General features: G+C 55.3%; 1 protein-coding gene across 2 annotated transcripts; it reads left to right on the forward strand.

Moving 5' to 3' along the window:
• Positions 1-41: 41 nt before the first annotated feature.
• Positions 42-5,848, forward strand: Fgf17 (fibroblast growth factor 17). 2 transcript variants are annotated; one of them, XM_090353798.1, is made up of 5 exons: positions 42-76; positions 302-338; positions 3,832-4,009; positions 4,261-4,367; positions 5,555-5,848. In XM_090353798.1, exons 1-5 carry the CDS (start codon positions 42-44, stop codon positions 5,846-5,848), a joined length of 651 nt encoding a protein of 216 aa, XP_090209924.1. The 2 variants fall into 2 exon arrangements, with proteins under 2 accessions (XP_090209924.1, XP_090209925.1); XM_090353799.1 differs by having other exon boundaries at positions 3,865-4,009.
• Positions 5,849-10,947: the final 5,099 nt, after the last annotated feature.

Consider the following 10,947-nt stretch of genomic DNA (forward strand, 5'->3'; position numbering starts at 1 on the left):
GGGGCAGAGGAGGGCAACAGCCCTACGAAGTCTGTCCAGCGATGGGAGCTACACGCCTGCTGCCTAACCTGACTCTGTAAGTGCCGTGCCGCCTGGGACTGGAGTTCCTTTACACTTTCCAGCCCCACCACAGACCTGGCTCTTCTGGACTCCCATTTGGGTTGGCTGGGTGGGTCAGGGCAGGGGGCAGGTGGAGGCGGGGGGGGGGGGGGGGTAGGTGGGGACTAGGTGTGCCCTGGGCAGGTCTGCCCTGGGCTGCCACTGGCACCTACAGCTGGGTGCACCTTGTCTCTCTACACAGGTGCTTGCAGCTCTTGATTCTCTGCGGTCAAACTCAGGTAGGCACCTCCTGCCTAGTTTCTGCCCCCACCTAAGAGGAGGGAAGGTAATTCTGTCTTCCAGGAAAGTCCAGGAAGTACTTAAAGGGCCAGCTTAGGGACCTGTTGAGGGAGAGGGTATGGCAAATTTGGGGATCATTGAACTCATCATCTCAGTACTCTGACAGCCCTTTCTGCTCCCCCTGGGTCGTTGTTGCCCTCTGTACCCCTCTGCCTTGAGTTCCAGGAGGACTGAGAACTCAGACCCTCCAGAGGTGGGGGAAGCGGCTGGAAGGGGGTAGAGGCAATGGTCCAGAGTAGACTTGTACCTGAAAGATCAGATTTTGGTACAAAACTTTATGTCTGGCCCACTCTCCAGCCACTCCCAGTAACACAGGTGTCTGGGGATGTTCAATCTGGTTTCCTGGCAACAGTACCCAGTAGACCAGGTGACTGCCTGCCTACAGGGCACTGGGTCAAGCCCAGAGAGAGGCATCTGGGATAGAATTCAGGGTTTTCCTCTCTATACTCCCCCAAGTCTGCCTTCTGCTTCTCCCATACACACCTCCCACCGCCCCCCTCCACAAGCCTCAGCCCCCCCATACAAGGCTGGACTCACTCCCTTTTTTTGTGTGATTCTCCATAAAAGTGCAGCTATTAAAATGCACTGGTCCAGAACCACTCTAGGGAGCCATGGCCTGGAGTTCCCAGGCTGGAGGACTGCTTCTCTTCCCATCCAGGGGACTTTTTTTTTTTTTTTTTTAAGGTAAATGCCATTAAAAGACAGAGAGACAGAGACAGAGAAAGAGAGAGAGAGACAGAGAGAGAGAGAAACAGAGGGGGGGGCTGGCTTTGAAGCAGTGGGGGGGTGGGAGAGAGACAACACCCCCTTCTTTTCCTGCCCCCTTTTGCTCTAGCCCCGTTCCAGGCCTTTTGCTTCACACGTCCAGGGAGAGCAAGAAGAAAGCCCCCAGCCTGGCTGGGAGGGGGCTGGGGGTGGGTCCAACCTGTTCTGGAAGGGGAATTAGCACAATGGTGCGGCTGGCCAGGCGTTTATGGCCTGGATGAGGCCCCATTCAGGACTCAGGAAGGTGGCAAGGCTGTCCTTTCCCCTTGAAGTGCCCCCTCACCCCCTGGAGGGGGGGCAGCAGGCTGAACCGCAGCCATGCTTGAGGGGCCGGCTGACAAGCAGCTGTCTTGGGCAGTAGAAGGGGAGGGTCCCCCTGCAGCGGGAACATGAAAGGAACAGGCAAGGTCCCGCGGGGAGAGGGACTTGTGGGCTGTGGGCTGTGGGGCGGGCGTGGGCTGCTTTTGTGAAAGGCTTGAAGGGGGACAAGGAGAGGAGGGGGCATCTGGGGGCCCTTTCTGCCCCTGACCTGAGACAGACTGCCAGGAGGAAGCTGCCCGCCAAGAGGGGTGGATGGTCTGAACCTGGGCCAGGAGGCTCGGGCTGGGGCAAGCAGGACCCCATCCCTGATAGAGAGGCCAGGGAGGGCCAAGCCAAGAGATCTTTCTTCCCAGGCCTTTCCAGGAGGGGATGGAGGGTAGGGTGGGGGGCAAAGATGTGGCTGGTCTAGAGTCCCAGCAACACGCCTGGCCTTGGAGGAATGGACAGTGCGACCTATCGGACCCAGCGGGTCAGCGCTGAGCAGAGCAAACCTTCTGCCTCAGAGCTGTTCCTTCTCCACTCCTGCCCCAAGGTGAGAGTGGCCCCTGATATGCTGAGCTACACCCAGCTCCATCCAGACGGTTGTAATTAGGCCTGGGGATCAATATTTGAGGTGGGGTCAGGAAAGGGCTGTCTTCACACAGACCAGCAGAAACTAGATAGAGAAATGATCGACGGTGTGTTTTCATGCTAGAACTGAAGATAGCTGCTGCAGCCACTGGGGACAGTCACCCTTGCAAGCACCTTGCAGGAGACAGAGGGCAGGAAGGAATCAGTTTCTCCACCACTGGGTGTTACAGCTAGGGAAGGTGAGGCCTAGTACTGAGGTGGGACTGAGCTTGCTTTCCTATAATGCCCACATGGAAATGGCTCCTTCTCCAGTCTGAGGACAGCGGCATCTCCAACTGGCCACAAGCCCTGCTTTGGGTGACATTGTGAAACCAGCAGACAAGGGACTCCGTTTAATAGCAACCATCACTGCTGCCCCCATCTCCCTGTGTGTTTGTTTTAGGGGTGATTGAATTCAGGGCCTCATGCTCGATACCACTTAAGCTACATCTTAGTCCAAAACAGTTACAAACCTACTATCCTAGCACTGATACTTGGAGACTTCTATATCAGGATTACGAAACACATACAGAGGAACCTCACACGGCACAGCCCGTACAGGAAGAACACTGGAAGGGTCCTGCTTCTCCAAGGGCTCTGGGTATTGTGACACAGGTAGGGGAGGGCTGTAAAGAAATGTATACAGTCTGGGCAGCAGCAGTGACTCATGCCTAAATCTAGCTACTCAGAAGGCTGAATTCTGAGGATAGAGGTTTGAAGCCAGCCCTGCCAAGAAAGTCTGTAAGACCCTTATCTCCAATTAACCACCAAAGTGGAATCATGGTTCACTAGGCTAGTGATAGAGCACTAGCCTTGCGCAGAAAAGCTCAGGGACATCACCCAGGGCCTGAATTCAAACCCCAGGGCCAGCACCAAAAGAAAAGAAATGCATACTGTGGCTCAGGTCTATAATTGTAGCTACTCAGGAAGCTAAGACCTGAAGGATTCAGATTTGAAACCAAGCTGGAGACTCCTGTTTCCAGTTAGTCAGCAAAATTCTGGACTGGAGGCATGGCTCAAGTCTTGTCCTTGACAAAAAAAGTCAAGTGAGAGTGTATATGGAATGTGTGTGTGTGTGTGTGAGAGAGAGAGAGAGAGAGAGAGAGAGAGAGAGAGAGAGACAGAGAGACAGAGAGACAGAGAGACAGAGATAGAGAGACAAAGAGACAGAGAGAGACAGAGAGAGAATGAGAACCTTAGTTTACAGGGGCTCTACAACAGAGACCTAAGAGATGCCAAAATATTCTCTAGAGACCCTCATTCAAAGCAGCTAATAGACCATCTGCTCCCATCCACTCATGCCTTTCCAGATCAGTGGGGAGGATCAAGGAGAAATCTGGTTATCCTGGCTAAAGAGGCCAAGACCCCAGAGAAGAGGAAAGGAGTTTTGTCTAGTAAGTTGTGTGCACTGTGCACCTGCTCCACTGGACATAGGCATAGGACACCATGACCTTGAAGATCCATGGCTCCTGAATTCTGACGGCAGCTCTGTGTGTTATTAAGTGCTCTCTAAGCCTGGGCACGCCACAAGTTCCTTAATTCAAGAGAGGTACAGAGCCCACCCAGCAACCTGGGAAAGGCATGGCCATACCACAGGTGGCTTCTACCTTTCACCCTCTACTCTGCAGGGCAGGTGGCCTGCCTGCCACATTCACCTCCTCACCCATGTCCCCGATGGATCAGTGGTGGTGTCACCCAAAGCAAATTGACACTATTTTTCCCTTGCTAATCGCAAAGGGGGAGAATCACCCGTCTCCTAATTTTAACCAGTACGTGAGGGACCAGGGTGCCATGACCGACCAGCTGAGCAGGCGGCAGATCCGTGAGTACCAGCTCTACAGTCGGACCAGCGGCAAGCATGTGCAGGTCACCGGTCGTCGCATCTCCGCCACGGCTGAGGACGGCAACAAGTTTGGTGAGACCTGGTCCTGGCCCCCAGGGCCATGTGCACCACTATGCTGGGTCTGTCCTCCTGGTCCATCCCCAGGTCCTGGGTAAGAGCTGAGGTGCAGTGGGAGAGCAGGAAGAAGCCCATGGTAGAGGCCCCCCCCCCCAAGGGTCCACAGGCTGTATACCTACCCAACAGTTCCCAATTCTTTTGCCTGAGTTTGCAGGGCAGCTCTGGGCTGAACAGAAGTCTTTCTCCCCTCCCCGCCTTGTCCACAGCCAAGCTCATCGTGGAGACGGACACGTTCGGGAGCCGCGTGCGCATCAAGGGGGCAGAGAGTGAGAAGTACATCTGTATGAACAAGAGGGGCAAGCTCATCGGAAAGGTGAGGCCCGGGAGACAGGGAGAAACCTGGGGGCTCCCAGCGATACACCCCACTCCCTCTGCTGAGCCCCACCTGCCTGGGAAAGACAGGCTCTCAACCCAACCAACCAATCACTCCACTGCTCCATGTACACACATACATGCAGGCTTACATGCCAATCCTGGGGCTTGAACTTAGAACCTAGGCGATGTTCCTGAGCTTTTGTGCTCATGGCTAGCACTCTTACCACTTGAGCCACGGCTGTACGTTCAGCTTTTTGGTGGTTAATTGGAGGTAAGAATCTCATGTAATATCCTGCTCAGGTTGACGTCAAACCATGATCTTCAGAGCCTAGCCTCTTGAGTAGCTAGAATTATGGGCATGAGCCACCCAGTACCCGGTTTCCTTTTTGGGGTTTTGTAGGGTTGTTTTGGCTGTCCTAGTGTTTTGGCTGCACTAGGGTTTGAACGCAGGATCCTGTGCTTGTCAGGAAAAATACTCTTTTTTTTTTTTTTTTTTGCCAGTCCTGGGCTTGAGCTCAGGGCCTAAGCACTGCCCTTGGATTTTCCTCAAGGCTAGAACTCTACCACTTGAGCCTCAGCACCACTTCTGGCTTTTTCTAAGTATGTGGTACCGAGGAATCGAACCCGGGTCTTCGTGCATGCTAGGGAAGCACTCTACCACTAGGCCAAACTCCTGACCAGGAAAAATACTCTTATTTAAGCCCACACCCCTGGCCTCAGCAGTTTTGGTACTTATGTTTCTATTGGAATCAGGCAATTGTGGCTATGCTAACTGATCTCAGGCTTCTCTCCTATGAGAAGGGGCATAGGGTGGGGTGCTTCTTCCATCAGAGACCACGGCCTCCACCGCCCATCAGCAGGCCTCCCCCAGCCTGCATGATAGTTCTCAGAGGCCCGGTTCCCCCACCCACCCCATGGGCTCAGCTTCAGTATTCCTCCATCTTTATGCTGCAGCTCAGGAAACGCAGGCCCAGTGGTAAAACTTTGTTTAGGGGACATGACTGCCAAGCGACTGCAGGCAAATCCTGTGCATTTCTCCCATGTTGTCTAATCGATGCTCATCTTGCCATGAGCTCCTTGGGCTCTCAGACTCAGTTGTTCCCTACTCGGTTCTATAAAATGGGCCCAAAGGCAGGGACTGCAGACAGTGGGTGGACAATTCCCCTCCTCTCCTCCCTTGTGCAGCCCAGCGGGAAGAGCAAAGACTGTGTGTTCACCGAGATCGTGCTGGAGAACAACTACACGGCCTTCCAGAACGCCCGGCATGAGGGCTGGTTCATGGCCTTCACGAGGCAGGGCCGGCCTCGCCAGGCCTCGCGCAGCCGCCAGAACCAGCGAGAGGCCCACTTCATCAAGCGCCTCTACCAGGGCCAGCCGCCCTTCCCCAACCACGCAGAGAGGCAGAAGCAGTTCGAGTTTGTGGGCTCGGCCCCCACCCGCAGGACCAAGCGTACCCGCAGACCCCAGCCCCTCACGTAATCAGGGGCGAAGCAGTCTTCCCACCCTTAACCCTCCCTGATCCAAAGATGGGGCTGGGGTGGAGGATGGGGAGCCAGGTCCCAAGACACATGGGAGTCCCAGTTGGGAAAAGGCCACAGGACTGCTGGCCCCTGGGCAGGCTGGCTCAGCAGACTCGAAGGGCAGACTCAAGAGGGGGGCCAGCACGGCCCCTGGACCCCAGCCAGCCTCTCGGGGCAGCTGCCTGACCGCGGACAGGACAGTAGATCAGACCTTGCCCGCTCCGACCTGGACCCGGCTGTCCTCCAGTCCCCGTTCCCTTGAACTCCCCCAGCCCGCCCCCCAGTCCCTCCGGGCCTGACGGAAGGGACTCGGGGTTTCGTGTCCATGCCTCGTAACCCTCCCCCCGGGGCCTGTGCCCCCAGCCCGGGAATAAAACCATGTTCCAGCAAACGGGTTATCGGCAGCCGTGGGGCGGGCCTTCCCAGTGCACCTGGGGGCGAGGTGGCGGGTGCTCCCGGTGGCCGGGGGTCCCGCGTGCCCGGGCGGCAGGTGCAGGGCGCGGGGGGGGGGGCCCCGGGGACGCGCGTGCAGGCGGGGAGGCGGGCGGCCCAGGGCGCGCCGGCCCCGGGGACGGCCCCTCCCTCTCCGCGGGCCCCGGCTCCCCAGCGCGCCCCGAGCTACCTGTAGACCGGAGGAAAACCCAACCCCCAGGCGCGGCCGGGCGGCGGAGGGCCCGGAGCCTCCTCGCGGGGAGCAAGGTTGCTTTCTTCCGGTGAGGAGGGCCGGGCGGGGCGGAGGGGGTGGCGAGAACGCGCCCCCGGTTCTCCCTGCTCCCCGCGGGGCACCCAGGCGGAGGGGGGGGGCCACACCTGAGCTCCAGCCGCGGCGGCGGCGGGCCGGGCCGCGATTGTCCCGGAGCCGCCGAGGGGGAGGGGAGGGAGGGCCGACCCTGCCCCCTCCTGCTCCTCGGGTGGGTGGGCTTTCCCAGGGGCCTCCAGGTGTGCCACCCCTCTCCTCCCGAGCCTCGGCTTTTCATCTGGTGCAGGGGGGGAGGCCTTTCGGAGCGGGGGTCCCCCTCTTCACCTCCCCCTCGTCTATGGATGCTCCCCCGCCTCAGTTTCCCCTCTCCTCCCCTCTGAGAAAATGCTGGGCAGGATTATGACACGGAGAAGAAACAGGATGAAAGCCATCCCTTCTCCCCACTTTTCCCAAGAATGGCCTGAACGGAAGGGGTGGGGGCGGCGGCGGGGACAGGGGAGGGGGGGACCCGGCGGGCCGGAGGGCGCCTGACCCCAGCCCCGGGGCCATTTAGAAGATGGAAACCTCTGCAGCCAAAGAGGGAGGTCCCGCGGGGGGAGGACAGACATTCTCCCTCCCGCTCGTCATAATTACTTTTTCACCAGGTTGCTTTTTTTTTTTTTCTGGCCCCCCTCACAAAGAACTTAATCCCGGTGAAGACCGCGGGAGTGTTGGGGGTCGCTTTTCTGGGGGGGTGTTGTGGGGCGGGTGGTCTGGAGCCGCAGCTGATAACTTGCCGGTTCAATGGGACTCTAAAACTGGGGTAACACCCAGCAATTACTTGAGGACAAAGGGTTGGGGCCCCCCAGGTGTGGAGGACTGGACTTTGAGGGGGCGTGGAGGGAGGAGGCTGGGAAGGAGTTATGCTGGGGAGGGGGGGGGGTCTCTGATCCCTCTGATTTCCGCAGGAATTTGAGACATTCTTTGAGACTCTAGACTGCCTCCCCCCCACCACTCCAGCTAGAGTTAGAGCCAGCTTCAAAGGTGGACGGGGCCCTTTGTCTGGCCTGGGCTTTCTTCTTGGCCTCTCTCCGGCCCCTCCCTCCCTCTTTGACCTCCCCAGCACAGACAGGCCTCTGGGGGCCCCCCGGCTCCAGAAAGCCTTCACTGTTTCCTTTCTTGCTATTTGAGGTGAGGCCTGGCAGAAAGGGAGGCCTAGCAGAGACTGGGACCTGGAAAGGGCTAGCGAGGGCCATGTCCCCAGCGAAGTCTGGCTCAGCAAGATTCCTGCTCCGACTTTAGGTCCCTTGGCCAGAGGCAGAACCCCTCCCTTACCATACCTTAATACCTCTCCCCCGTCCCACCCCAGGTAACTCTCCTCATCCTGGGGAAGTCTGCTTGCTCATTTTATTCTTCTGGACTGGTAGTCCTGTTCAAGATAATACAAGAAAGAAGCCAGAGCCAAGGATGGTGGCACATGACTGTAATATCAGCCCTGGAGAGGCTGAAGCCTGAGAGATGTGAGTTTGAGAGGTCAGCTTGGGCTGTACAGTGAAACCCTACCTTAAAAATAAGAAACCAGGGGACTAGGGCATGTGTTTGTGGTGGAAAGTGTGGATCACACACCTGCCTTCAGCCCTGGCTGTTTGCAAGTGCTTAAAACTCCTAAGCAAGTGTGAACACTGGTGGCCTTGATACTGGGGTGATCAAGAGAGACACAGGTGGGGGAAGGTGTCTGTGGCATGCCTCCAGCCCCTTGCTTGTTAGGTTGCTCTGCCTAAGAATAGCCTGCATATCGATCTCTATCTTCTCCTTCCTGTCCCTGACCCAGGGAGCCAGCACAGAAAGTCAAGGAAGATGTCCACTCACATTTTGTTGTTGTCGTCATTTTGTTTTATGTCGGTCATGAGGCTTGAACTCAGGGCCTGGGGACTGTCCCTGAACTTTTCTGCTCAAGGCTAGCTACCACGTTGAGCCACAGGGCCCCTTCCCATCTTCTGGTAGGTAATTGGAAATGGAAGTTTCACAGGCTTTCCTGCCCCTACTTCTAGCCACGATCCTCAGATGTTAGCCTCCACAGTTGTGATCCATCAGCACTCAGCTTCCACTCACTTCTTAAGCCATGAAAACTGCTGCTCTTTATGTCACACTATTCCACCATGTCCTTCAGATGCCAGTGGCTTTCCAGTCGCCACACCAGAACTCTAACCCCAGCCCTCAGCCTTGCCCTAGATCCCAACTGCTTGACTCTAGTGACCCTCAGTTCTTCCCTTTTCCACTTGCAAGAAGTGTCCTCCCTGGCTTCTGTCCTGGCTTGTCCAGTGGAACACATGTCTAGGGTCCTGCATGGGCGTCCCTGAGTGCTTTCCCTCACTGTCTCCATATCTCAACTATCACTCCCTTGAACACAGCTGCTTTCTCTTCCAGGCCCTGGAACTCAGTGCATGGAAGACTTTCCTGGGATCTGCCTATAGTCTTGCCCCCCCCCTCCCCCCCGTGCCCTGCACCCCTCTGATGTCTCACACAGTTGCTCTCCATCCTTCCTCCGTAACCCCTCCCTCTCTTGCCTCACCACACACCACATCTCTGCCCAGGCCTGTCACTACTGTGATTTGCTTTCTGTGTATGTGTGTGTGTGGCAGTTGGTGCAGGGCCCTAGAGATTGAACCCTAGGCCTCAATCTTCTGCGGCAAACCCTCTATCACTCGAGCTACACCCCCAGCCTTTTTGCTTTTATTCTGTTTTTGAGACAGGGTCTCTGCTAATTTTGCTGGCCTTAAACTTTTAATGTTTCTGTCTGTAACCTCCCAAATAGTTGGGATTGCAGCTGGGTGTCATTATCATACCCAACTGCTAACATGGTTTTTCAAGCCTTCCAGTCTAGTCTTTCCATCCAGACCTCTCCTGTAGTACAGCTCTCCTTCCAGGCCCTGGCAAAACTAGAATGCTTGCCAACCACCAGGCATTCTTAGTTCCCACAGCCCACATTGCCCTGCATCAGCATGCTTGCTCTCCCAGACCACGGTCCTCCCCTGTGCCAACCTCCTTTCTGCTGTGGCTGAGCTCTGTCATTATTCTCATACCCTTGCATCCTGGCCTGGATCACAGCTTGCCCACCGTCATTAGATGTGTTCGTGTCACCAACAAGTCTCAAAAATAGTCATCCCCATTTGTGCCTAAGACAGTACAGCAGGTAGGGGAAGTCTGTGTGGAATGCAGTCAGCCAGCGGGTCCTCGGGGTTTAGGAAGGGCAGGAAACCAGCATCCCAGGGTGCTGGGAGAACTCTTTGGGAGCTATTCTGAATCTTCCTTTATTCTCTTCTCTCCCCCCACTAGTATGTATGTATATATATATATTTATAAACACACAGATAGATATAGCTATACACACACAGTGTTGATCCTTCTGTTAATTAAAAAGATGAAGTTCTCGGGGCAATTGAAATTTAATTGGAGGGATTTACCCATAAGAACATAGTTCCTTCATGGGGCTTTTGGAAATCTCTCTCTCCAACCCTAAAGGTAACCAGACAGCCTTTGGTACATCCCAAAAGAGTAGAAGAAGAAATAAGAAGTGCTAGAAATAAAGCACTAAAATGTACTGAGGTCCAGAGACACGGATGCAGCTGGAGGCAGGCTCCCACATTTAGGACTGGAAGATTATTCCCACATGTCATGGCTCACAGTAGGGGATGTGAGTCCCTTTGTCTGTTTAGGTTCTTGTTACCCACATGGCTTCCAGAGAAATGTTTCTTTCTGCTCCTCTGCCAAAGCCCAGTGGCAGGCGTGGGATTACGGGATTTCTGTGGTGAGAAAAATGCACAAAAGGGAAGACACTGAAAGGGAAAGAGCATGAGAAAGGAGGCTTAAAGGCAGGAAAGTGTGAGGTGCGCTCAGGGGGAGGCGATCCATTGGGTCTGTTTGGCGGGAACTGAAAGGTTACATAAAGAGTTGGGTTAGTCTAGGAAGTTTGAGGCTGAACACCAGTGGCTCATGCCTGTAATCCTAACTACTCAGGAGTCTGAAATATGAGGATCTCAGGTTGAAGCTAGCCTGGGCAGACAAATTTATGAGAAGACTCTTCTTTCCAGTTACCCTGCAAAAAAACAACAACAACAACAACCAAAAACTGGAGGTAGAAGTATGACTCAAGTGGTAGAGTGGCAGTCTTGCACAAAAAAGTTAAGCAAGAGTGTGAGGTCCCAAGTTCAAGCCTGAATACCAGTACATACACATAAATTATAAACTTGGATATTGATGCTGCAACTGAGGAGACCACAAAGAGCTATAAGAAGGGGAGTCCCAGACACAGTGGTGTGGTGAAAGCTCCAGAGGGCCGCAGCTCAAGGGTCCAGTCTTACAGTCCCATGAGGAGGCAT

Source organism: Megascapheus bottae, chromosome 20 (assembly GCF_031878675.1).
Source record: "Megascapheus bottae isolate mThoBot1 chromosome 20, mThoBot2.hap1, whole genome shotgun sequence".
Lineage (NCBI taxonomy): Eukaryota > Metazoa > Chordata > Mammalia > Rodentia > Geomyidae > Megascapheus > Megascapheus bottae.

Excerpts from the sequence above, each read along its gene's own strand:
- Fgf17 (XM_090353798.1), top strand. The coding sequence starts at position 42 with ATGGGAGCTACACGCCTGCTGCCTAACCTGACTCT. Across the intron at positions 4,010-4,260 it reads TGAGGACGGCAACAAGTTTG|CCAAGCTCATCGTGGAGACG; the intron begins GTGAGACCTGGT and ends CCTTGTCCACAG. Across the intron at positions 4,368-5,554 it reads GGGGCAAGCTCATCGGAAAG|CCCAGCGGGAAGAGCAAAGA; the intron begins GTGAGGCCCGGG and ends TCCCTTGTGCAG.